Source organism: Artibeus jamaicensis, unplaced genomic scaffold (assembly GCF_021234435.1).
Source record: "Artibeus jamaicensis isolate MK-2021 breed Jamaican fruit bat unplaced genomic scaffold, CSHL_Jam_final contig_2962, whole genome shotgun sequence".
Taxonomy (NCBI): Eukaryota; Metazoa; Chordata; class Mammalia; order Chiroptera; family Phyllostomidae; genus Artibeus; species Artibeus jamaicensis.
In genome coordinates, this window is record NW_026521675.1 from 510,243 (window position 1) to 538,021 (window position 27,779).

A 27,779-nucleotide genomic window follows, 5' to 3' on the forward strand; every position below is an offset into this window, starting at 1 on the left:
GTGGGGGTGGGGAGGTGCAGGGTGGAGGGGAATGAAGGGGGGAATAGAACAACTACAATGGCATAATCAATAAAAAAAATTGAAAAAAAAGATTTAAAAAATAATCAAGAATTTGCTTCATCGTTTTCTATTACTTTGTTTTCAGCCTTCCCTTATTATTTTGTTTGTTTGTTTGTTTGTGTATCTCTTATTAATAGCTGGGAAACATTTAGTCTGAGTGATGTCTTCCAGTAGATTTGTCTCATTTATTATGATTACCGATAAAATTGGCCTTATTTTTTCCATTTTGTTTTAGTATCTTCTAATTTTTTTATTCTTCTTTGTATATCTTGTGTTTTATAGGATTATTTACACTTTCACTGCTATTATTGTCTTCTAATGATTTGAATGTTATACTTTTATTCTCATGGTAGCCCAGGAACTACTCAGTGCCTGCTCATCCTTCTTAGTTTTACAATCTCTTTTTTAACAGATTTTCTTTCTTTCTTTTTTTTCAGAGAGAGGAGAAGGGAGGGAGAAAGAGAGGGAGAGAAACATCAATTGGTTGCCTCCCCTCTCAAACTGAACACCTGGCCAGCAACCAGGCATGTGCCCTGACAAGGAATCAAACCTGCAACATTTGGTTCAACAGCCAATGCTTAATCCACTGATCCACACCAGCCAGGGCTAGAATCTTGATTTTGTTTCATTTCATAGACTCCTAGCTTGGAGCAAGTCACATAACTTAGTTCTGGGCAATGAAACATTAAGTGGAAGTCCCTGGGAAAATGTTTCAAAAGAGGCAGATCCAACTGGAATGTCTTTTGGACCTTTACTCTTGCCTATTTTTTTTTTTTAAGAGAGAGGGGATGGGAAGGAGAAAGAGTGGGAGAGAAACATCAATGTGTGGTTGCCTCTCATGTGTCCCTTAATGGAGACCTGGCCTGCAACCCAGGCATGTGCCCTGACTGGGAATCAAACCAGCAACCCTTTGCTTCACAGGCCCGTGCTCAATCCACTGAGCTACACCAGCCAGGGCCTTTACTCCTGTCTTATTGCCGGACCCTTTGATGAAACTCCTAGTAATAGAGAAGCCATCTCACCAAGATAAGGGTGAAAGTCATGTTGAGGATGGGGGAGGTGGAAGATGAAAGAAGCTTTGTTCTGATGGGTATTATTGGGCCAATATACCATTCAGGGACTTCATATTGTATTAAACGCACAAATATTTTACTTACTTAAGCCACACTTCTCTAGTTTTCTCTTATTTGCAGTTGAGAGCATATATAACACATTTATATACCCGCCCAACAGGTGTAGCTGCTCAACTTACATTTTTATAACTAGGACTCTTTCACAGCTTTTTCCAAGAGCACCTTCTCAGAGACTCCTTCTCTGGTCACCCTGTTTAAAGTTGCAATCCCCACCCCATGATCGCCAGCACTCCTGACCCTGGTTTCCCTGCTCTGTTTTTTTTAAATAGCACTTATCACCTTTTAGCACACAATATAAATTACCTATTTATTATGTTTACTGTATCTCCCCACAAGAGGGTAGGGGTTTTTTGTCTGTTTCATTCACTAATATGTCTCTAGGGCTTATTATAGGGCATGACATATACTAGGTGCTCAGTGAATATTTGTTGAATGGATGCGTGTCAAGTGTGAATTTGTATCCATATTTTTCTCCCAAGTAGAATAAGAGCCTTAGCTCTCCTAATTTCCTTTTTCCCCTCTCTTCCTCTCTCTACCTTCTACCCTTACTATTAGATTATGTTGCTATCTCTTAGAATTTTAATTCCGCTTTGTCATTTATGAACATTTTTGTTTTACAACCTACACATTTAGAATTCGCAGTATGTTTCAGAAATTTCTGTGCTCATCAAAGCTTCAGACCACTTTATCCTCTTGTATGTATTTTTCTGTGCCAAAAACATGCTATTGTTGTTGCAGGTCTTTTTTTTTCCAGAGAGAATCAGTGGATGGTACATTTGTGGACTGTTTGCATATCTAAAAACATCCGCATTTATCCTCAAACATCAGGGATACCGTGGCTAGATATGGAATTCCAGGTTTCAAGTTTTTCCTCAGCACTTTGAAGATATTGCCCCTAGTTTTAAAATGTATTCTGATTATGCTTGTTGTAGTGATTAGTATTGTCGTTCGTGTGGTTTTATCTTGATTGGCACTCAGGGAGTCCTTTAATGTGATGTGGTGCATTCCTCTTACAAATATTTACTGCAAACTATCAGTGTCTGGAATCGTCTGCAGCAGTAAGTGAGGTGAGGTGTGACAGGGTCCTCCTCCTCAAAGAATTTACAAGGTAGTGGATGAGTCCCACAAGCAACCAGTAACGACGGTGCACTGAACTAGGTGTGATGACATGGGAAGCACCAGGCACTGAGAGTACTGCTGGAGCACAGAAGAGGACATCTCGCTAAGGCTGAGGGCACACGCATGTGTGCTGTGCCCAGCTCAGGTCCCAGCTGCTTTGTGCCTGGACTCAGAAGGCTGGGATTTGTGCTCCAGGTTAGCAGAATACAATTCACAGACACCAGATAGTTCTAATCACAAGCTCTGTTGAGCATTAAAAAACAACAACAAACAAACAAACAAACAAACAAAACCAGGAGAGCAGCAAAGACGAAATGTCCACTTGGCCAAGAGTATCTTTCTGGTGTCTCCCCTCTGTTCCTCAGCAGGACAGGCCCGGAGAGGTGGTAACTGTCAGCAGCCTTTGTAGGTTGAGGTCCCTCCCAGATGTGAGAAGAACCCACAAAGAAGCTCCCAGACTTTTATCTCACATGCCCTGACCTGTCCAATAGAAAGTCTGTGTCCATACACAGAGACAGCTTCTGTTAGCACATAAGGCAGTATCAGGCTGGTCAGTGGCCACACCACCCAGGCCCAGTGATTAGAGTCCGTATCATGAAATTATTGCTGGCCTTACTTACCCAGTCTTTCTCTTTCTCTGTCTAATCTGTGCCACGTGGACCTCTCTATTTATACACACAGACTTTCTATTTGAGTTCCACCCTAGGGGCTTTCAGTAGACAGGCCTACCGATCAAATTAGCACTTTATAGCCTCTTAATATATATAGTCTCCATTTTGCATCTTCTCTGGGCACTTAAAGATGTCTGGGGCTAATTTCTACTAAAAATCAGCACTCCTTGTGTATATCTAGCTTCTAGGTTTCCGCTCCAAGACCTGAGAGTTTTGCACAGACCAGTGGGTGGCTGGTATGCTCTCTACCCCCCTTTCTCCAGTGAGCTGTCCATTTTCTATGCTGGCAGGTTCACGAGGATACATATCAAATGCAACAGGGTCTGCAGGAGCGAGTGAAAAACTGCAAGAGCATCAGGACAGGCCGAGGCTCCGTATACCTTCAGAGGGTGCAGTGCCAGCATCTGGAGCAGAAGCTGAAGCAGGCAGACACCTGGCTGCTGCAGCTGGGACAGCTGGCCCGCCTGATGGACTACATGATTTGCCAGAGCCTTGTGTCAATCATAGAGGAGGAGATAGCCTCTTTCGTGGCCAACATCCTTCAAGTGAGGTGGTGGTGGCATATGTGGAGGTGGCAGGCAGTCAAGGGCCAGATGGTGGGGAGCAGATACTGACATCTAGCCCCATGACCTCTCTTGACCCTCTTTACAGGCCCCAAGGCAGAATCCCTTTCTCTCAGCACAGCTGGTCTTTGACAGTGATGGCCAGCTGTCTCATGAGCCCTGTATTGAAAACATCATCCAGATTCTAACTGGGGGCCTGGAGTTTGTCAAGGCCTCTGCTCTGAAGGTATTCTGGATTTGGCGGGGGGCTGGCTATAGGAATTCCCAAATTTTATCTTCTGCAATCAGAAGCTCTCAGCCTGGTCTGACCAAGCTTATTGTTTTCCATTTCTGCCCTCCCTCCATATGTTGGCATGAAGGTAATGCAATCTGCAGACCTGAAGAGCCGCATGGAGTCCCTGGACTCTGAAGGTATTTAAGGACACTCAGGCACAGGGTAGGAAGAAAGGTGGGAGGACTGGGGGAAGCACATGCAGCCTGCTGATGGCACTGCCATAGAGTCAGGTCTTGGGTGTGGGTGGAGCAGTTCTAACCTGAGTATTTCCTTCTCTGTAAGAGTGGCCTAAACAATAAAAATAATGATCTCACATAACAAGAAGTCACAAGGTAGGTGCTTCCGGGGTTGGTTCAGAGGCTCAAAAAATGTTCTCAAGTACCAGGCTCTTTATATCCTTCCCTCAGTCCTCCCTGGGTTTTGCCGTAGGTAAGGATTGATCCTCTTAGAAGAAGGAAGGGTGTGTGTGACAGGGGAGGCTGCAATAAGAAGTGTTTTTTCATCCTCGGGCTTACTGCCTCATAGTTGCAAAACAAGCTACAGTTTTAAGCATCCCATTCTCAAGCAAATCAGGGGAAAGGGGCAGGCATGTTTGGAGAGAGGCAAGGACCAAAGTGGGGAGGCAAGGTAGAAAGAAGAGTATTACAGTAAGGCAGTGAGATTTGATAATGACTTGGGCTGGTCAGAGGGGGCAGACAGTTGTAGAAATGGTGAGAATGGGTTGGATTCGGGATATATTTTTATAGAACCAATGGGATTTTGTGATAGCTGGGTGTGATGTGTGTGAGAGAATAGTCAAAGATGGTTTAAAGTTTTTGACTAGAGCAACTGGAAGAATGGAGTTCCCACTTGCTGAAGATGGAAGAATGCAGGAAGAGCAAATTTGGGAGGGAAAAATCAGAGCTTATTTTTGGCCCTATTCAGTTTGAAGTACTCATTAGACATCCAAATAGAGATGTGAAGTAGGCAATAGTTTAAATGGGATTGGCATACAGGGAGAAATCTGAGTGAAAGATAAATTTGAAAGCAAATAGATGGTATTTAAAACCATGAATCTGGATGAACTCATTTAGAAAGTAATTACAGATAAGATATCTGAGAACTGAGCTTTGGGGGTTGGGGGTACTCTAATGTTTAGGTGCCTGAAACATTAGGTATAACATCTAATTTCTAAACATTTTGATGCTTTTTCCTCTTTTGGTACAAAATTTTAGTGCAAATACTGACATTGTCAATTCACCAGTTCCTAAGAAGTTTAAGGGGAGGTCAGGTTCAAGGATATATTCAGTGTCAAGGCAGACACTGAGGACTGGCATCCAACTCCTCCTCTATTCTCCAGAGGCTGGGGCACTACAGACTACACTTCCCAGACCCCTTTGCAGCTAGAGTGCTTTTGTTTTACAACTCTTCCATGAAGTTGTAACCCACTTAATATTCTATAATTTCCTTCCTGTTTATAGTAGCTAAATGTTCTCTTTACTTGAACCCTAACTACTAATAAATTCCCTCCATGGGTCTGGGGTACTGTGTTTGCAATATAGATATACACATAAACTCACTCATAAGCAGGAGGTGTGTGTGTGTGTGTGTGTGTGTGTGTGTACACATTTTAGAGAAAGAGGTTGTGTGCAGGCCCTGGAGGGCACTGATGAACAATTATGGCATGTGTCCCACTAGAAGAAGATGAAGAGGACTTGAACATGAGATCCCTGATGCCCAAGTCCCAGGACCAGCCCAGCGATGCTGTGAACATCTTCTGTGGCCCGAATATAGGATTGGTGTGGCCCTGGAAGTCCCACACAATTACTGAAGCTCTGGAGGTCCATGGACACCGGCTGCGGGGCCAGTACTTGCCCCCTGATTACAAACAGCTGCAAGAGAACCTGGATAACAACCCTCGAATCCAGCAGGCACTGACTGTACAACAGGCCCTGCTGAAGGTGAAAACAGAGACTTAAGGAGTGGGACGATGTCTACCGGTTCCCGTTATGGTCACCCACCTCTGCCCTGAACATCTTGTCTGCCCCTAGGACATGCTGTGTGAGGTGCAGGACTTCTGCAGGGAATATCACTGGATGACAGGCATTTACGAGTTCCTGCAAGGCTGGGGTCCTCAGAAGGTGGAGCTGATGAGAGGTTGTCCTATCAAGAGCTATGTGATGCTGGTGAGTCGCCTGAATGTTTGGCAGGACCGTATCTCCAATATACCTACCGAGTTGATCACAAAAGGCAAGCTGCTGCTGCTGAGCTGCCGTGATATAAAAGCAGACATGGGTGAGTCCTGCTTATCATCCCCCCTTTCCTTCCACCACCTTACCTCCTCCACACAACCCTCCTTGGGCCTGGAATGTCCACCAGGGACCTTAGGTGCAGGCCCCTCACTAGACCTGTAGAGCTTCCCAGAGCCCCAGGTCCCAGGACCCTTCCCTTTGCAACTGTAGACATGACCTCTGAAGAAGACAGCATTGTCATCTGTTTTGGCTCTGTTGACTCCCCATTCTCCTTCAGAATCATGTTCCTGTCACCTGACACTCTCTGTTCTTATGGTGTAGAGGTAGTTCAACCAAATGTAACTGAGAAAAGTGTTAATGTCCATTTCCTGCACATACGAGATACTATCAGACCTATGCTTTCTTTATGAAGGTGGGAGGCCTTGAAACTGGGGCCCAAAAGAGTTTGCTTGAAAGTACTAGTCCTTCCTGCCTTTGTTCTTCAAATAGATGAAGCACATGCCTCAGTAGGTATCTTATGGGCCATGAAACTCCTCCCCTGTCTCCCTACTCCTGTCCTAAATGATTAGGGGGTTCAACTGGCAAGGGAGGAGCAGGGAGGGCCTGTGATTGGCCTGCTTTCGTTCTGACCCTGTTTGGGGCAACCTTTGCTTCACTGTTGCTTGGAAGACCTGTGTTCTTTCTAGTCTGTTGATTTCTTGATCCTTAGTCCAGGATCAACTGGTTTCTTCAAAAAGAGCCAATGAAGAGAGAAGCACCAGGTTCAGAATCCTGGCTCTGTTTTTCACTGGTTTGTGTGACCTCAGGTCACTGAGCTTCAGTGTTATTTATAACGTGGACAAAATAATGAAGTCACGCACAGGGTCATGACAACGAGCATTGAATGAGCTATTTCTTGCAATGCTCCCAGCATGGAGTGTGGCATGCAGTAGGCGCTTAACTTTTTCATGTCACCTTATCCCTTTCTGTCTGCTCTCATCCTTCTTAGTGACCTAATTTTATCTTTTTATCCTCTCTGTTCCTCTTCTAACTGGGCTCCTTTGAACAGTGAATGTTATCATTACTCAGTCTGGTAAGCTGTTCTCACTGGAAACTTGACTTCATCCTTCACACTTTACTCTTCCTACTCCACCACATCCAACCTGTCACCAAATCCTTTCCATTTTTCTCTCTCCTAAATAGCTCTCAAAACTGTTTTCCCATAGTTTTGTAGAGTTATTCCCATTTCCAACTTTAAGAACCAATCTACTTTAACAATCCCTTGCTCCTTTATACCACATGGTGTCGCTGTTGAACTCCTTGCTGTCCTCACTGCCTGATGCTGCTGGTCCAAAAGCAGCACCCCAGCTACTGTCATAGGCCAGAGGGATAGTTTGAAATAGGGTAAGTTTGCATCACTGTGTTCTGTTAAGCCTTCAGTGCCCCTCGATAAGTTCCCTCTCTCTTGGTCTTCTCAGTCTCAGTTCTTGGTCCCCAACCCTCTTGGTTACATCCTCCAAAACTCCAAAAGAGCCATAACCTAGTACATCTCGATCATGTGTCCCTGAAACTCGCTATCCCACTCTCCAGTGGAAGAGATGCTCATAGGGGATAAGTTCATTTACATTTCACCCCTCAGAATATAAAACATAACAGAGTGGAGCCAGGCTGTCTGAGTTTGAATCCTCACTCAACCACTGTGTGATGTTGATTGAGTTACTTTACTTCTCTGAGCCTCGGTTTGTTTACCTGTAAAATAGGGACAATAATATCTGCATCAAAGGGTTTTTGTGAAGATTAGATGGGTTAATACAGGTAAAGCAGTCGACATTGTATCTGGCATGAAGTGATAACTCTATGCTTTTTTTCGTGGGACACATTATACCGCATTTCTGTATTGCATTTTGCTTTCTTTGTGCATTAACTTCTCTGAAGTTCAGAGGTGTATTATGATTGATGGCATGTCAGAGTTTAGTGTCTTTTTTAGTTGCATCTAAAATAATGGTGCCTCTTAATCAGCAGTATCTTAGATTTGATGAGGTCTCATATTGGTGTCATTCCTGCCCTCAGAGACAATGGGGTTGATCCTATCACCAAAGGCATCTTCCGTGATTATCTTTTAGCCCCACACCTTCTTTCCTTTAACCTTTAAAAATAAAAGGCAGATTACACTCTTCTTGGTACCTCTTCTACTAGAGCAGAAGCAGTAATATTTCCCAAACAGAAAACTTTCATCTCCGGCAGGGCATTCTGCTATTTATGAACATGTCACCCCCATGCCTCTGCACACGCTGTTTCACCCATGTGCTGGGCCTTTGCCCTTTGGAGCATTAACTACTCAATACACTCAGCTTCAGCGTCCCCCTCTCTGAGGAGGCTGTTTCCAGCCTTCTGTCCTTTTGCTATGCCTGGTTGAGGGCTCCTGGGCACTTAACACATACTGGCTTTGGGTTATATATTTATATATCTGTCTCTGCCACTATACTGTAAGTTTCTGAGGGTAGAAACCCTCTGTCTCACTCCCTCACTCACTCTTGTCTACCAGTGCCCAGCACAGGCCTCAGTGTATAGCAGCAGACTGGACACCGGGCAGGGGTCTGGTTAGTGTCTAGTGAGTGTCCAGTAAGTTCAGTGAGTGAGGGAATGAGGCCAGGGTCTGGTGTCCCCTTCCTGCTCCCCCTATGGACCCGCAGCTCTTTCCTAGCTTTATGTCTTCTTTGTGCACCCCTTAACACCTAGCCCTCTCCTGTTTTCAGAATCCAAGCTGGAGAGCATCAGGAAGGACATTCTTGCACAGGTACAGAGTGAGTGCTGGAGCCGCAGCCAGCAGCTAATGAAAGAGCTCACAGATTTCATCCAGGTCTTCCAAATCATCACCTCGGACATTCATGCCATTGCCCGGTGCTCCCAGAAGGTAGGCTCTCCCACCCTCCCTCCTAGCCCTCCCAGGACCCTTCCTGCTCCAATGCTTAGTATGTCCTCTGCAAGTCTCAGCTGAGCTCCCAATGGGGCTTGATGCTCTTAGACTGTGCCCACATGAGTGACCTGCCCTTGCTAATTCTCCCCTTGTTCACCTGGCTCAGTTTCCTCCAGGCAGTGGGAGGCCCCGGTGTGATGAGAGAGACACAGTCCTGCTTTCGGAGACAAAATTCTTCTCTGTTACAGTCAGATAGGGATCTATTGCCCTGTCATCAGGGTAATGATTTGGTGGGGGAGGAACTATGCTGTCTTTGGAGAGACCTGGGTCAGATGGGGATGTGATCTCAGATGGCCCCTGTGGCCAGTGGGTTAAAAGGCCACTGCTGGAGTCTGGAGACTCCAGAAGGTGGAAATGCCCCCCAGGGATGAGCCCAAAGCAGTGCACAGGGTTGCTGTGGGGGTGCTGGTTTCATACTGTGGCCCCTGCAGCTGAATGAGGCCAATGAACAGTACAGCAAGCTGGAGGAGCAAGTGGAATACATACGGTCACTCCATGAACTCATCCGCAACCACTTCAACCTCTTTAGTGCTGAAAATGAGGCACTGGACATCTCGGTGAGAAGGCAGTTTGGGGAATCACCCATCCCTCCCGGTCCCCTTTCCCTACAGCCACACGGACTTGACTGCCCTCCGCTTGCCCCGCAGCTTCTGGACATGTGGGAAACATTTCAGTTTGAGAGGAGCCAGACCTCAGAGTTCCTGCTCAGCAAGCAACACACCATTGTGCCCAAGCTGCAGCAGCTGATGGCGACAGCACTGGCGGAGCTGGAAGGCCTGATCGACAAGGCCCTGTCTGGCCCCTTCATGGACCCTGCACAAGAGCAGAAGAGAATCGAGAGCCAGCTCATCTCCCTGGAGCGTCAGTTCCAGGGCACAGTCAGCTACCTCACTGAACTGCACCACGCCTATGCCACCTTCACTGGTACTGAGGGTCCCAACCCCCTGTGCTTCCACCCCGTGACAGACCCTCCAACTGGGATAAGGGTTTGGACCCAGGGTCTTGTGTCCTGTGTGACCCTAAGCAAGTTTCAGGAATCTCATACCTTCATTACTCTCTTTTATAACTGAAAATTGCAGGACAAAATCTTCATACATTGGTCATAGTGCTGTGTTCGGAGTAGGGAGACAGGGAACTCTCAGTCTGGGAGGGAAGATAAACAGGTGAATGTTCCATGAGACTGTGATGGGGTCAGGGGACTAAAAGCCTGTGCAGGAGAACATGAAGGCATCCTTGCTGTAGTACTTAGTCTCTGTGTAGCCCTATTCATCCTGGCCCCAAAAGAGAAAGCACACCCCGGGTAATCATACGTTTTTGTGCTCCATAGCCACTGCTTCCAGCTAGTGTGGTGTGGAGGCAGCTGCCCTGGGCCTCGCTGGTCCTCAGACCAGGACAGAACCATTGGTCACAGCCATCCTGTGCAGTGGTGCAGCTTGTTCCCTTCTGCACATAAAGACCTTGGTGGGCCCAAATTCTTTTTTTCCCCTCAGATACAGTCACTTCTATCCTTTTGAGTTGCTTGTTGGCCACCTATACCATCGCCACCTCTGCCCACCAGCATCCTCAGTCCCAGGGCTATTTGGCCAAATGTGAAGTGTTGCACACTGGGACCATACTCAAGCAAGGGACTTTTTCTCTGGCTAAGCATTGGAAGACTCCTCATCCCATACTCTGACACAGACCACAGATCTTGGACCTTTGCTGCTAGGTTTGGAGTTGTTTGTGGAAAAGCAGAGTAGAGGACTCAGACCCCAGGGTACCAGCCCAGAAAACCCACAGCACTGCTTTTCCTTCCTTCTTCCACCGCCGTCTCCTCACCAAACTCCTAGGTTCTGCCAGAATAATCTAGGGTCTTAGATCCAGATTGTTAATACTGCTCTTTATTTTTCATTGTGTGTTTCATTTTTTATTTTTCATTTACTCATTACTTTTGACATTTGCTTTGTTTTATAACCATGTTAACAATTATTTTGATGTCTAAGAATTACTAGTTTTGTTTATGTATTACCACCTTTGAAATACCACTTCTTCCCATTTTTTCATTCTTTGCTTGGATAGATTTATTTATTCTTAGATGGAAACTAGAGTTATTGAAGTAGTTCTAAGTCCCTCTGCTGAGTGTGACTTTGTAATGTCCGTATATCACAGCTTGGCGAAGTGTTGGGTTCTGGAGTCTTCTTCAAACTCAGATGTTGCACCACTGTTTTCTGACCTGTAGCACTGTAGACAAATCCGGTACCAGTCTGATAATGTGGTTTTTCCTTCGTAGGTAATGTGTTTATCGATTATTTAATAATGGTTCTTATATTTGTTCTGGTCTCCTCCCAGAATTCGTATTTGTTGAGTGAATTTTCTGGAACTCTCCTCCATTTCTTTTATCCTTCTCATTATCATTCATTTCTTTATTCTTTGAGTTCTGGGGAAATATCGTGAGCTTATCTTATAAGCTTCCATTGCCTGTGGTTATTTACTCTATAATTTCCATTGCATTTTAAAACACACATACACACGTTGCATGTGTGTACATGTTTATGTGCACCTGTGTAGGAGTCTGTGTGTGTCTGTACTAGCAAGGAGCCACCCTGTGCCCAGATCTCTAATATCATTCCCACTGAAAGAAACCAGGCCCCCTCCGAGATGACTCCAGGGCTGTGGCAGGGCAGGTACAAGATGAGCCTGGAATATCTCTTAGGCCATAAAGTAAGGACATGTTAAGTTCTTTAACAAGTGACGGGAGCATGTTACAAAAACACAGAAGGGACACCAACTGGACAGACCCGGGACAAGTTGAGCACCAAAGTAAACTATTGGAAAAACAGGAATTTATTATCTGCACTAATAATAAGAAAGGCTATGGGCAATGTTCTTAAAGGGCTGGGCTGCAGGGGCCTCATTACGACGGTGAGGTTTGAGCAAGCACCTGAGTTTACTGAGGGAATTGGCCATATGGTTCTCTGAGGGCAGAGTGCCAGAATGAACTGTCAGTCAGAGGCCCGCGGCGGGAGGGAGCATGCCTGGTGTATCCGAGCACCAGTAAAGAGCCTGCCATGTCCTGAGTGGAATGAATGAGATGCAGACGAATGGAAGAGGCGCCCTTCCCTTTTACTGCCATCGCATTTTCCCAGATACTCTATTCTTGGAATAACCCTCCCTTGGATTGTCCCCACCTCTGCTATTCTGCCGAACTTTTGGGCCCTCTCCTCTGTCGTTAACGGGCTCTTCACTGACCACTCCCCTCATGCCCCTGCCCCACACATAGCCCAGGCCTCATCCAGCCCTGTCCCACAGGGGATGAGAGTGCTGTGCCCTTGCCAGTCTGTGGGACCCACCCTATTGTGCAGCAGCAGAGCATCTGGCACCTGTACCGAGTCATCTCTGAGACCATCAGTGAATGGAAGTGCATGGTTTTTGTCAAGGTACTGACACCCTTCCTTGAAGCTCCTGCCTGGGAATGGAGTCTGTAAGGGGGTGGTGGGGAAGAGTCTCCAGTGGACAACGAGCCCTTCTCCCTACAGTTCAGCCTGCCTATGGCCCAGGAGAAGACAGATGGCTGGCTGGTAGAGGCGGCCCGGTTGAGAGCCACTCTGGGGCTGCACAGCCCAGTTCTGCAGTGCTCCACGTGCATCCTGGAGAACTTCTGCAGCTACCTGCCCTTGCTTACCAAGCTGAGCAGCCTCCAGATGCAGAGCCTCAACTTCCAAGCCCTCCTTCGAGGTATGTTTAAGTAGACTCAGAGGGGAGTGGAAGGACATAGTTAGAACAATGTTACAACTCAGTTCCCTGCCACTCCTGTTGGAAACACCTTCCCTCCTTGGACTGCTCCCTTCCTTCCCCAAAGTATCATAACCCCCACACTACCACAAGGGTCCTCCTTGCTAACCTGGGCTGGCTCAGGCGGGAGTCTTAGCTCTGGGTTGTGCACTGCGCCCTGGATCTTAGGTTTGGGGTTCTTGGGTCTATATTGTACTGTGAGATCTGCCCTCTGAGAGCTGGGCTGGGCTGGGCTGGGTCCCAGATCTGCCATATACTGTTGTTGCTCTGACTTATTGTCCTTTCTACCTCCAGCCTTAGGGTTGGGCAATGTCAATGTAGAACTCCTGACACTGGGCCAGCTGCTCACTTGTCCACTGCTGGAGTTTGCAGATCGAATCAATCAGGTGGGGCCCACTGGAGGGAGGGAGGTGGTTCCAGGTCCTGTTTGCTAAGCTCTAACAGAGCCAATTAAGGTTCACCAGCCTCTTGAGACAAGAGGGTAGTAGATATTGGTTTGTGGGTAGATGGAGAGTAGGGTTGAGATTGCTGGTCTGCCTGGAGCATGTGGGGATCTGAGGGATCGTTTCTGATTCTCTGCGACTGAGAGTATGCACCTACCCCAACCAGGGGAAGAAAGTGGGTGGCAGCCCCGAAGTTGTGGGCATACAGGATAGCAGATGTCCCCCAATACTTACCGTGCCCCAAAAGAGCATGAGCTGACTGAGGTAGTATCTGCTCAGCTGGAGGCTTGCAAAATAGTGGGTTTCAGGGCGGCAGATCAAAGTATGCTGCTGATGGCCTGTCTTTGAAGCCTGCATGGTCCCACTCTCTGTCTCTGAGGCCTCTACTCCCCTGAGCCCTGGCCCTTGAGTCCCAGCTCCAGTGTTATCCCCTGAGCCGTTGCCCAGTCCTGGTTCCTGAGACCCCACTGTTCCAGATCTGGCGGAATGAAAATGAACAAATGCATGCCCGAGAGACCTTGCAGCAGCTAGAGCGGGTCTGGGAGGTGCGCCAGCTGCGACTGCTCAACTTCATCTTGCATGTGCCCTACGAGCCACCAGCCTTGGAGCGATCTAAGAGACAAATGCCCCGCAACCCCTACAGGGATATAGTGGCCAAGGATAGTGGCACCTTCATTCTTTCAGGTAAGACCAGCCCTTGTGACCCAGTGAAAGTACCTTGCAGGGGGCCATGTTCATCTGCCACATCCACCGAGCCCTGCCAGTTACAGCTTCTCTAGCCAGGTCCCCATCCTTGCTGGGAAGCCTGAGACATCATTCTTTTCTGAGACAATATCTTCCACATAGCTCCCATACAGTGCTAATCTTGGGAGTCCTCACCCCCTCACTCCCACACAATGCCTGGCCTCTTTACCAAAGGTCCTTCCCTTCTGGGTATATTAAGAAATTCCTCAGTCACATCTCCCCACCTTTCAATGGTTAGTCCTCTAGATTGTATCCTGATGTCTGATCTTTTGACTCCCTCATTTATTCCTTTTTTGTTCCCTCCTTAAACTTACCTTCCTCCTCTGAGCCAAGCACTGGAGACCCTGATTTATAGGCAGAAATCCTGTCTTTTAGGAACTCCCATTCCAGTGAGAGAGAAACAATAGACCAGAATTAAGTGCATGGTAGAGAATCTCATAAAGGAGACAGCTTCAAAGGACCAGAGAGAGCCAGAGAACTCATCCCTTCCCGTAGGGAGAGGCCTCTTGCTGACTTTGGAAGGGGGAGTTTTCTAAACTCGCAAGGGGAGAAGGACATGCACTCAAGATGGTGTAGTTTGGGAATTGCCAGTAGAGGAGAAATTCTCTTTCCAACCCAATTGAAACCCAACTGGCAAATGTAAGAAGTTGGTTACATAGGGAAATCATAAAATATGATGCATACATGGCTTAAGATTTTTTAAGCTTAAAACATATAAGTGTGCATTTACTTACAGTCTGTTAACTTAGGACAGAACTTCTCTTTGATTTGCTGTCAACTGATAGAACTTCTCACATCCTTTCTTGCATTGTCTACTATTTCCAATTTCAGTTTCTGTAAAGTTGAGCAGTGACATGAAGACATTTATGAAATTACCTAAGTCCAGAACTTTTTAAGATTTTTATTATAATTTCCCAATTTTAAAAAACTGGCTGGCCTATATCTAATTTAATATGTTTTTATCAACTCACCTTTACTGAAACCTTTCATAATTTCCATAGAACCAATAACTCCTTTCCAACCCACTTCAGTGGTTAACATAATATTAGATGAAATTCTGTAATAGAAATTATAACTCACATAAACAAGTTTTTCAACATACTCTGGTTCTTGGTGAGCATACAGTTGAGTGAAAGAGAAAAATGCCCGGGTCCCTCTGGGGAATAGCTTCAGACCCGTGTCAGTGTGTCTGGGGTGTCCAGCACTCCTGCCTTTGCCTCCTCTGACTGCCAGCTCAGTCCAGCTCTTCCTTAGATTACAACAGCCTGCGGGATTCCATCCAGGAAAGTCTTCAGGTATTGTTCAAGATTCTGGCTGTCCAAAAGTCAGAAGACTTACACAAAACCGCTTTGGAGTGGGTGACCATCTTGCATGGCCTGAGTGAGTACAGGCCTCCAGCTGGGCTCATGGGTGGGACCTGAAGTGGGATGGCCTGGAGGGATGGGGTGAGAGGTGGGGTTTGGCTGGGGAAGTTCTGAAAGACAGAGTAAGGACCTCCTTCACTGTTATTTTTTGGGCCCAGGTGACTAGGTCTTTATTCACAGTGAAAGTTTTCTATCTCCAAGCAAGGTCCCTGTGTTCTGGGTCCTGCTGAGCAGAATATTTTGGTGTGGGGAAACCCAAGTGGTCAGTTGCAGGCTGGACCCCCTTGCAGAAGCTAGAACCCTAGTATCTATCCCTCCAGTGTTCCTCTGGCTGCTCACACAGGTGGCGTGCTGGGGGCGTGGATGACTTTCCAGCAAAAGTGGATTTTTCTGAATAAAGTTCTGTATGAGATGAAGATCCAGTTCCCCAGTTCTGACCTGGTAGGAAAGGGGGTGAGGCAGCATGGACAAAGGCTACTGAGTAGTGGGGTGCACGTGGAGAGGAGCTGCCCCTTCATGTCTACCTCACTTTCACCCTCTCTCTCCCTCACCACAGAACTCCCGTTTCAAGGTCATGGATGACCAGTATCGGACCCTGATGAAGATCTCTGTAGCCGATCCCCTGCTCCTGTCACTTGTAGTGCCCAGTGCCAAGCGGAGCCCTAACTTCCAAGGCCAGCAGCTGCAAGAGCTGCTTCAAGCCAGCTCAGTGGAGCTGGAGAGCATCATTATGGCTCTGAAAAGCGTGCTCTATGGCCTCTCTGCTCACTTCCCCCGCCTCTTCTTCCTCAGTGACAGTGAGCTGGTGGCCCTACTGGTTGCCCCGCTAGAGCCATGTGAGGCCCAGATATGGGTACAACGCTGTTTTCCTCATGTGCTCGCTGTGAGCTTCAAGTCCAGCCCAACTGGAGATAACACGGATGCCCTGGAGTCAAGGCCAGGCATACAGACTCAAGTGAAGGCACTTGCAGTGCTAGGGACAGGTGGGGAGGAGGTAAAACTGCAACAGCCCCTTCCTCTGCATCCAGATCTCCCCAAGTGGCTGGCCTCTCTGGAGAATGGTCTGCGTTTGGCACTGGTACACACGCTGCAGGGCTGTGTGGCTGCCCGCCTGGCTCTGGCCCCATCCCTAAACAAGACCTTCAAGGAGCTGCCCCAGCAAAGCCAGTTGCCTCTGGAACAGTATGTCCGCCACTGGCTAGATTTAGTCGAGGCCTTCCCATGGCAGTGTGTGCTGGTGGCAGAGGAGGTAGTATGGTGGGCTGAGATGGAGGAAGCTCTGCTTGAGGGTAGAACCCTGGCCATGGTCCCCACACATGTGTGCAAGCTGGAGGTACTGGTGCACTTTGTACAGGCCCAGAGGGCCCGCCGTGATGGGCAGACTCTGCCCTCTGTCCGCCAGACCAGCCTGCTCCGTGCCCTACTGGTCATGGCAGTGATGCACAGGGATATTGCACAGGTGCTGAAGGAGCAGCAGGTCAGTGATCTGACAGACTTCCACTGGGCCCGCCAACTCAAGTACCACCTGGGTTCACCACACCTCATCCCTCAAAGTCCTCTGCAGAATCTCAAGGCTATTGCATCTACTGAGACTTCTCTGTCACCACCTGCATGCTGGATAGATGTGCTGGGCCGGTCCTTCCTATACAATTATGAGTACCTGGGTCCCAGACTGGGACCTCTACCCAGCATGCTGCCTGAGCGGCCAGCCCTGGTGCTATTACTGGCCCTGGATGAAGTGGCCTGTGGGACCCTCCTGGGCCCTGATGGCATGGGAAAGGCAGCCATGGTGGAGAGCCTCGCACAAGCCCTGGGGCGCCAGCTGGTGATGATGCCCTGCTTGACTCAAATAGAGGCCCAAAGTTTGAGCAACTACCTGAACGGTGCCCTGCAGGCTGGTGCCTGGCTGCTGTTGAAGGCAGCTCAGCACCTGCCCCATGGCTTGCTGTCTGCCCTGGGCCAGCGCCTGGCTGAACTGCACAACCTCTATGCTCCTCTGTATCAGCAGGCTTCCCAAAGCACCAGCACCATTGACCCAACCCAGCCCCAGCTCCTCGGCAGTGGATTCTTTGAGAAACATGATGTATGCATGCGGCTTGGCTATGGCTGTCTCCTGACACTGCCTGCCCTGAGCACTGCTGTGCCTGCCAACCTGCGCCTCCTCCTGCGGCCTGTGGCCCTGACACTGCCTAACCTGCAGCAAGTGACAGAACTGACTCTGCTGGGTGCAGGGATACGTGATGCCTCCCGCATTGCTACCCGCCTATCTAAATTCTTCTCCCTAGAGTGTGAGCTGGGGTCTGGGCCCCTGCCCTGCCGCTTGCCACTGCTCAAGCAGGTCCTCACAGACATGATACAGGCTCTAAATCTGAGCAAAGAGGAACCCAGCTCCCAGAAGCGCCACAGCCTCACTGCCATCGAGGAGACCGCCCTACTGCGTGCCCTGCTACGCTCAACACTGTTCAGCACCTTTGATGGGGTCCGCCTTCACCACCTCCAAGAGCTGCTCTGTGGGATCTTCCCTAGTGCTAGACAAGTGCTGGCGGAGCCTGTGACCCACTGGCTGAGGACACCGGTGCTGGTGGAGGAACTGCAGCAGGCAGGCCTGCATCCCAGCCCCAATATCTTGGGGTCCATGGAGCAGCTGAGCCAGGCATTGGGTCGGGCCTCTGGCGTTTTGCTCCTGGGCCCTGCAGGCAGTGGCAAGACCACTTGTTGGCGCAGCTTATTTAAGATCCAGAATCGGCTGGCAGCCACAGATGACACCTCAACGGACAGCTATCTGCCTGTGGAAATTACACACCTGTATCCCAGTGTCCTCAGCCCCCAGGAGTTCCTGGGATGGCTAGAGGGCCCGTGCTGGCACCAAGGCATCTTCCCTATGCTCCTTCAGGCAGCCAATCAGTATAAGACTGTGGACCTAGAGAGCAAGGCACAAGGATCAGGGGGGATCCAGCACTGGATAATATGTGATGGGGCCTCCTCCCGTGCAGCTTGGCTGGACTCCATCACTTGCCTTTTGAGTGACCCCCCCCAGCTCGTCCTCCCCAATGGTCAGAAGATAGAACGACCCCCAGGTACTTTTCTTTTGATGGAGGTGGGGGATGCAACTGGAATGTCCCCCACAGTGGTGGGCCGTTGTGCCCTAGTCTGGTGTGATGGGGAGCAGACTTGGCAGGGGATGCTTAGCGTCCTGATGGCAGCCCTGCCCCATGAGTACTGCCTGCAACCCCAGACGGTCACCGAGCTCAACCACCTGGCTGAAGTGCTGGTGCCTGCAACATTCCAATTCCTCACTCACCTGGGTGCCAGCTCCCTGCTGCAGACACATGGGCAGAAGGCAGTTTGCCCAGGTGTGGCTGAAATCACCAGCCTGGCTCGCCTCCTACGTTGCCTTCTTGATCCCCACCTACGTGTAGATAAGAAGGAGACACATAAACCAGGTGAAGGGAAGGAAAAGAGAGGGCTGGCTTGAGATCTATGGGGCTTTGAGGATAGATGGTATATGGCTAGAGTCTGGGGCATTGGTTCTTTGGTGGACTTGGGCTTGGAGACTGATAGTGAGAAGAGAGCCAAGTCCCCTCCCTGGCCCCCACTTCTTACTGGGGCTCCTATTCTGGCACGGTAACCTTTGCAGAAGACCTCAGCTATAATGATCCTGTAGCTCAAAGCTTCAAGTCCTCAAAAAGCAGCTCTCTGAACCAGTTCCAGGGTGACAGCGATGATGTGCCTAATAAGTGCAGGGAGCACTTGCTGGTTGTCAGCAGCTTTCTTTTTGCCTTGATCTGGGGCTTTGGAGCCCACCTTCCTTCCAGGTATCTACAGAGGTGGGGGATGGGGAATGCAGAGGGCTAAGATGGACTGGCCTATGGGAGTAAAATCCAGGTGATGTAACTGTCAGGGGTGGATGGAGTGTTTCACAAATGGAAATGTTGTAACTGACATGTTTGCCTGTACGTCCACTCGAACAGGTTCTGGCCACTCTTTGATACCTTCATGAGGGATTCTATTAGTTGCCTTCCCAACTATCCTGAGCCACCACCCTCTGCCTTGGTGTTTGATCTACATGTATGCCCAGAAGATGGGACACTGGTCCCTTTCACTGGCCAATACCTGAGCAGCCACATCAAGGGACCTCTGGGCACCTTCAGTCCTACTCCCCAGGTGTGAGGACAGTATGAAGTAGTTGGGGTTGGGACTCAAGGGGATATCTTAGGACAGTCCATATTCTAGGCCCAGCTGATGCATACCTGCTCCTGTTCTTTGATATGTTTTCATGCTCACAAAAATCCATAAAGTGTTCTGCAAGTACAGCTTTAACACAAGATCCCTAGACCTTGATTGTCAATTAGATTACTGTCCTAACCTAGAGCCACCACAGTGAGCCCTGCTTCTGTCCTGCAGACCGAACGACTCTTGTATGTGGTGGACCTACTTTTGTTGAAGGGACACCCAGTACTGCTGGCTGGAGAGGCAGCAACAGGAAAGTCAGCCTTTGTGGAGATGCTAGTGGAGCCAAATCACCCTTACACGTACACCCCCATCCATCCCACCTTCAGTACCACCCATCTTCGCCTTCTGCTGAGCCAAGGGGTCCAGAATAAAGCACAAGAGAACCTGTGGCAGCACCTGAATTCTAAAGGCTTCTTCCTCTTCCTGCTGGAGGATTTGCATCTGGCCGCTTCTGGTGAGGAGCTGGGAGGAGGGAAGGAAGGAGTCATTGTCATCTTTTGAGACTATAAAATTCCTAGCAATATTCACTGACTCTCAGATATACCTACAGACCAAACCTGTGTTCCATTCTTAATACCCTCTCATTGTACATATGCTCCCTGAACAATTTTACTCTTCTTGTGGCCTCTTCTACCATCTCTATGCTTCTACTGCTAAATCTTTATCTCCAGCCCAGGCTTCTCTTCTAAGCAACAGACCTGTTTCTCCAGCTACCTACTGCATATCACTAACTTGTTGTCTCATTGCACCTTAGATCTAACTAAGATCTAACTTAGATCTGAATTCATTATCTTCTCTCAAAACCTGCTCCTATATGTCCTCTTAGTAACTGGTACCACCACCCATCCAGTCACTTAAGCCATAAATGTTGTGAACAGCTCTCTCACAAATGTGTCTCTTAATTTTGCCTCCTAAATATCTCTCAAGTATTTCTGCTTCTTATTTCTATTCCATCTTTGCTGGTATAGACTGTCATTACCTGGAACTTTGGCAAATGTTCTTGCAAGGTTCCTCATGATATGGCTTTCTTCTCTAGCCTTGTACATTCTGTGTTCTATGTGGACTCAACTAGGCACAGGCATCCAATAAGTCAGGCGGGCAACCTTCAGCCTCTGGGATTGCTGTCCTCTCTGCCTTCTCTATTTAACTGGCTAGGTTCTACTTATTTTTTACAAATAACCTCAGGCAATATCTCCAGTAATCCTTAGCCTTCAGACTAGGTTAGATAGTCATCCTGTGTGCTGTACAAAGATCTGTGACAACCATGATGTATAATCATGTATTTACTTATCAGTCCCTTCCACCATACTCTGAGCTTCAAGAAAACAGAAATTTGTCTTATTCATTTTGATAGGCTGAGTAGGAAGTAAGTGCTTAGAGTTTGTAGAATAAAAGCTAAGAAAAGAAAGAAGAGAAATTGTGATGAAAGTTTGGAATATTGGGAAGTTTGAAATTTTAAGTTTCTAAAGTAGTGTATTTGTATATGGCAACAGGCTCAGAATATGACCAGGGGGTGGGCAGAAAAGAATAGGTACAGCTCTAGACAGTGTGTCTCAGTCAACTGTACATCATCCCCAAAAGTGAAAGGTTGCCAGTTGAATTCCTGGTCATGGCACATGCCTGGGTTGTGGGCCAGATCCCTGGTTGGACCATGTACGAGAGGCAACCTTCGATGTTTCCTTCTTACACTGATGTTTCTCTCTCTCTATCTTCCTCCCTCCCCTGCCCTCTAAAAAAATAGGTACAAAGTGGTGGATTCAACAGAATAAATGGGCTAAAGCATTAGATGGAGTATCTAGTTAGACCAGTGTCCCTTATGGAATGTAGAAAACTTGAACCAAGTGGTATGTATGTAATTAATAATTGTAGGTACAATGTATTGCATACTATGTCCTAAATACTTTATTGATATCATCTTTAGTGCTCATAAACTTTCATTAAAATGAATATTTGTTATGAATATTTTAAAGATGAAGAAATAGATTTATAACTTGCCCAAGATACTCTAGCCAATAAGTGTCAGAATTAAGATTGAAAATCAAGTCTGCTTAGCATCAAAACCAATATATTTTGGTTTATATTTTCTCCCAATATATTATTTGGCCTTCTCTGAATTTTCACAAATTATCAGGATGTCAATTTCAGGATAATAGAAAGGGTAAATTCCAATCTGTCAATGGAAGCTGAGAAATCTTTACAAAAAAATACTCAGAATGGGGAGAGAGAAAGAAACATCAATGTCAGAGAGAAACATCGATTGGTTGCCTCCCATATACACCCTACCCAGGGATCAAACCCATAGCCTAGGTATGTGCCCTGACTGAGGATCAGCCCCACAACCTTTTTGCTATATGGATGATGCTCCAATGAACTGAGCCACACTGGCCAGTGCCTGAGAAGGGATTTCAACTGGCACTTCCTGAGAAGGAAGGTTGAAAACATTGTAGTGAAGTATATTATAGTTGGTAGTGTAAAAGGTGTCCTTGGGTGACAGCCACCAAAACAGTGAAAAAAGAATAAACTAAAAAATTAATAGCCATACAAAAAAACACACAAAAACCTAACCCACTGTCAAGAAAAAACAGTCAATAAACACTGACCTTGAGATGAAGTTGAATTTAGCAAACAAATTCTTTATAGAAGCTATTATAAAAGTTGCCAAGTACTTAAAGGAAACTATGATCTTAATGATTAAACATATGGGTCTCAGAAAAGAAATGGAAACTACTAAAAATGACTAAATGGAAATTTTAGCACTGGAAAATACAATAACTGAAAAGAAAAATTTACTGGATATGGCTTAATAGCAGACTGGAGATGGCAAAAGAAAGAGTTAATAAACCCTGAAGAACAGAAACATTGAATATGAATAGAACTTCAGTCTAACAGATATATAAATGGAGTTCCAGAAGGAAGAGAAAGTGAGAATAGGGCAGAAAAAATCTTTAAGGATATAATGACCAAAATTTTCCCAAATTTTTAAAGAAAATATTGACTTTCAGATATAGAAATCTCAGTTACACCTAAATTTAAAAACACAAACATACATCTGGGTACATCATAGTCAAACTGCTGAAAAATCAAAGAAAAACTGTGAAAATGGTCAGGGAAAAGATAAGACACATTTTGTACAGATGAACAACATTAAGAATGATGATTAATTTCTCATCAGAATAAGGGGTGTCCAACCCATGGCCTGTGGGCCACATGCAGTCCAGGATGGCTATGAATGTGGTCCAACGCAAAATCATAAATTATGCATGGACCTTTTCTTGGCTCATCAGTTTTCATTAGTGTTTGTGTATTTAATGTATAGCCCAAGACAACTCTTCTTCTTCCAGTGTGGCCCAGGGACACCAATAGTTTCGACACCCCTCTGGAGGATGGTGAAACAACACCTTTAAAGTACTAAAAGAAAAAAACCCTGTAATCTTGGAATTCTCTATCCAGTAAAAACATGCCTCATAAATGAGAATGAAATAAAGTTAATCCAGACACGTGAAAGATGAGAAAATTTACTGGTGCTAGAACTGCACTACAAGACATGCTAAAAAAAAAGAGGAGGAGGAGGAGGAGGAGGAGGAGGAGGGGGAGGAAAAAAAGAAAGAAATGTTAAAAAGTGTTATTTAGACAAAGGGAAAATATATGGAAACTCAGATCTATAGCAAAGAATGAAAAGCATCAGAAATGGTAAATATGTGGGTATACAAATAACTATCGTTTTAATCTCTTAATTTCCTTAAAAGGCAGCCAATAGTTTAAAACAAAAGCAATAACATTGTGAGATGGAGTTTGTAATATAAATAGAAGTAAAAAAGAAATTAGAACATCAGGAAGAGGGTAGGGTAAGAGAGTGAGTAAAATTTATCATATCATTGTAAGATTCTTACATTTGTGGAACTGAAATGTAAAATAGGAAATGGGGAATGTCGGTGGGAAACATCGAGTATGAAATGTGAAGTGGGACAATGCTATTCCTAAGCATTGGTAAGTTAAGGAGGCATATTGTTAGCCCTAGAAAAATCACTAATAATAACAAAGACTACAGCTAAAAAGCCAATAAAGGAAATTGGACACTAAAAACATTAAAGTTATAGAAAAGGAAGTAGGAAATAGGCAACAGAGTACAAACAGAAGAGACAAATAGCAAATTGATGGGCCTTAAGTCAACCATAAAAGCAATTACATTAAATGTAAATGGTTGGAGGAGGTCAAATATTGTGGAAGCATTTGCCTACCCCCCCCATGAGCACACAGGTAGTAATTACTCCTATAAGACATCAGAGCACTGAATGAACAGCTTCTGACAACAATCAGAAAGAGACCAAATAGGGAAGACTAGGAAGCTGAGGGAGCTCTCTCATGGCTGCAGGAATTCTCAGGGGCCAGAGGAGCCAGGGAGCACCATTGCTTGTTTATGACCCCCCAACCCATTTTGAAAGGGCTTGCAGAAGCTCTGTTCAGGTGCTTTGGCCTACCCTGTAAGATCACCAAGTATGTTCACAGCTACATTGCCTGAAACTTTTTGCTTTTGAACAAAGGGAACAAGCAGAAATTATAGGGCATCACCAGTACCCACTTGGTTTCCCTTCTGAGAGCTGCTCCTGGACAGCAGGTACTAGTCCCCACATACCATAGACCCTGCTCAACTCCAAGGGTCTTTCCAAAACTACTTAGCACATAAAGCCTACAAGAGGTCTCTTCTACACAGGATCACTTTTGTTACAACAAACAAGACAGAGACTGTGTAAAGACTGAAGAGCCATGGGAGCTCTCTGGGGACTGTGGGAATTCTCTGGTCTTGGAGAGGCTTATGAGTGCCATTATTTACATGCCCCCTCCACCTCCACAGGATGGACAGGGGCTTTATCCAGGTGCTCTGACCTGCCTGCAAGGTTGCTGCAGTGTGTTCCCAGATACATTGCCCGAGTGCATTTCAGCTCAAACTCAGTGTGCAAGCAGGGCATTAGGACACACACCTGCCCCCCCCATGCAGAGCTGTTCCAGCTCAGTAGGCCAGTGTTCCACTCAGTTCCAACCAGCCTGCCAAAACTCCACACACCATGTACACAGAGCCTGCTTTTATGTAAGGCCAATTTCCCAAGACAGAAAGAGACAGCTATTCTGTCTCATTTATATAAACAAATATATAAAGTCAAATAAAATGAAAAGATGGAAGAATATCTCTCAAACGAAGAAAAAGAAAAAACCCACAAAACCCCATACCAAGACATATCATAGTTAAAATAGCAAAAGTTAAAGAGGCAATCTCGAAGAGCATAAGAGAAAAATTAGTTGCATACAAGGAAAACCCTGTAAAACTATCAGCTGATTTCTCATAGCAACTTTACAGGCTAGAAGAGAGTGATGGGGCATCTTTAAAGTGCTGAAAGAAAGGAACCTACAACCTAGACTTACTTACCCAGCAAGGTTATCATTCAGAATTGAAGGAGAGATAGTTTCCCAGAGAAGCAAACACTAAGGAACTTCACCATTAAACCAGCTTTACAGGAAATGTTAAAAGCTCTTATTTAAATGGAAAAGGAAAGGCAGTGACTAGAAATAAGAAAATATGAGCAAGGGGAAGAACCTCACAGGTGAAACCAAATATTCAATAAGTGCAATGAATCAGACATTTAAAAACTACTATGATTGCAAAAACTACAATAAACTGCATTAAGAAAAGAAGGGATAAAACCATATGATCATCTAAATAGATTCATAAAAAGTATTTTACAAAATTCAACATTTTTTTATGATAAAAACCCAATATGTGGATATAGAAAGAACAGACATCAATATAATAAAAGCCATTTATGACAAACACACAGCTAATAATATACACAACGGTGAAAAACAGAAAGCCTTTCCTCTAAGAACAGGAACAAGACAAGGATGCCCACCATCACCACTTCTATTCAACATAGTATTCAAGCCACAACAATCATGCAAGGCAAGAAGTAAAAGGCATCCTAACTGGAAAGGAAGAAGCACAACTCTCATTATTTGCAGATGGCATGATACTATATGTAAAAATCCTCACAAAAAAAATACCCCGCAAAAATACCTCACTAAATACCTCACAAAAAAACTCCTAGAACAAATAAATGATTCCAGTAAAGTTGCAGGATACAGAATCAATATGCATAAATGAGTTATGTTTCTATACACCAATAATGAATGACCAAAAGAAGAAATGAAAACAATCTCATTTACAATTGCATGAAAATTATAAAATATTTAGGAATAAATTCAAACTAAAGATGAAAACCATAAAGTATTAAAGAAATTGAATAAGATACAAATAAATGGAAGGATATACCTTGCTCATGGATTATAAGGATTAATATTGTGAAAATGTCCTTATTACCTAAAGTAATACACAGATTCAATAAAATTCTTATTAAAAGACCAATGACTAGCAAACAAGAACAGAGACAAAATCAATCACGGATACAGAGAGCCTTTTGCTGTTTGTCTGATGGGAGGGGTGTGTGGGGAAATAGGTGAAGAGGTGAGAGGATTAAGAAGTACAAATGGGTAGTTACAGAATAGCCATGGGGATGTAAGGTACAGTATAGGAAACGGAGTGGCCCAAGAACCTGTACACATGACCCATGGACATGAACAGTGGTGTGGGATTGCCTGAGGGAGTGGGGGATTTAAGGTGGAGGGGAGCAAAGGGGAAAAAAATCAGGACAACTGTAATAGAATAATCAATAAAATATCATTTTAAATTATAGAAGGTGGAAAAATCCTCAGTGAAATATTAAATAAAATGCAACAACATATAAAAAGCACACCACCTTCTTTTGATCAAATGGAATATATCAGGGTTGGAAAGTTCACTTAACATTCAAAAGTCAGTGTAATTCAAGATATTTACAGAATAAAGAACAAAAAGTCTAAGATCACCTCAATAAAGAAAAAGCATTTGATAAAATTTATTACTATAATAACTCAGCAAACTAGGAATGGAAGGAGCTTTTTCAATCTGATGAAAAGCACTCATTAAAATGTACAGTTAATTACATACAGGCACACCTTGGGGACAGTGCAGGTTTGTGTTTAGACTACCTTAATAAAACAAATGCTGCAATAAAATGAACTACTCAGTGTTTTGGTTTCCCAGTTCATTTAAAAGTTATGTTTACACTATACCATAGTCTATTAAGTATACAATACCATTGTGACTAAAAAGAATGCACATACCTTAATTTTAAAATACTGTATTGCTAAAAAATGGAAACTATTCATCTGAGCCTTCAGAGAGTGACAATATGTTTGTGGTGAAGGGTATTACCTTCAATTTATAAAAAAAGGAATATCTGGAAAGAGCAATAAAGTGAAGAGCAATCAAATGAGGTATGTCTGTACTTAATGGTAAATACTGGACACTTTCTCCCTAAGATGAGTCACAAGGCAAAACTATCCATTGCTTTTTTTCAGTATTGCACCAGAGACCCACATCAGTGCAAAAAGTTTAGAGAAAGAAATGAAGCCTTTAAAAGTAGAAAAGACAAAGTAACACTGCCTCTACTACTATATGACATGATTCTCTATCTAGAGAATCCTAAGGAATCTACAAAAACAAACAAACAAAAACCCTTACAAAACAACTAAAATAAATAGTGAATTCAACAGGGTCACAGAATACAAAGTCAATCGATTGAAGTCATTAATATTCCTATATCCTAGTAAGAAACAATTAGAAATTAAAAACTTTAAATATTGTTAAAATATCTAAAAAGCTTAAAATATTTAGTAATACTTAATGAAAGATATACTGATAATTATTAAGTATTGCTGAGATAAAGGAAATCTAAATAAATGCAGATATTCTATGTTCATGAATCAGAGGAGTAAATAACATGAAAGTGCTTATTCTCCCCATGCTGATTTCTAGATTCAATGTAATGTCATTCTAAATCTGGGCAGGCTTTTGATAGAAACAGACAGGCTTATTCAAACACTTTTGTGGAAATTTAAAAGACCTAGAAGAGCCAAATTTTGAAAGAGAAGAACAAAGTCAAAGGTCTTGAACTAGTGAGTTCAAGACTTACTATACTGCTACGGTAATCAAGGGGGTATGGTGTCATATAAGGACATGTATACAGACTAATGCAACAGAACAGAGAATCTCATGTATAGTCATATGTGGTCAATTGGTTTTCAACAAACATGCCAGGATAATTCAATGGGGGTAAAGAATACTCT

General features: G+C 45.2%; 1 protein-coding gene across 1 annotated transcript in view; it reads left to right on the top strand.

Annotated features, from left to right (window-relative positions):
• DNHD1 (dynein heavy chain domain 1) overlaps positions 1 to 27,779 on the top strand; it is a 64,220-nt gene that overhangs the window by 18,086 nt on the left and 18,355 nt on the right. The window contains exons 7-23 of the mRNA XM_053662832.1: positions 3,274 to 3,528; positions 3,635 to 3,772; positions 3,906 to 3,957; positions 5,498 to 5,760; positions 5,851 to 6,094; positions 8,787 to 8,944; positions 9,439 to 9,931; positions 12,296 to 12,423; positions 12,523 to 12,721; positions 13,073 to 13,164; positions 13,698 to 13,905; positions 15,220 to 15,345; positions 15,673 to 15,770; positions 15,886 to 18,772; positions 18,967 to 19,144; positions 19,301 to 19,493; positions 19,734 to 20,016. Of these exons, the coding sequence (XP_053518807.1) occupies positions 3,274 to 3,528; positions 3,635 to 3,772; positions 3,906 to 3,957; positions 5,498 to 5,760; positions 5,851 to 6,094; positions 8,787 to 8,944; positions 9,439 to 9,931; positions 12,296 to 12,423; positions 12,523 to 12,721; positions 13,073 to 13,164; positions 13,698 to 13,905; positions 15,220 to 15,345; positions 15,673 to 15,770; positions 15,886 to 18,772; positions 18,967 to 19,144; positions 19,301 to 19,493; positions 19,734 to 20,016 (5,995 nt within the window). The remainder of the gene's footprint in view (positions 1 to 3,273; positions 3,529 to 3,634; positions 3,773 to 3,905; positions 3,958 to 5,497; positions 5,761 to 5,850; positions 6,095 to 8,786; positions 8,945 to 9,438; positions 9,932 to 12,295; positions 12,424 to 12,522; positions 12,722 to 13,072; positions 13,165 to 13,697; positions 13,906 to 15,219; positions 15,346 to 15,672; positions 15,771 to 15,885; positions 18,773 to 18,966; positions 19,145 to 19,300; positions 19,494 to 19,733; positions 20,017 to 27,779) is intronic.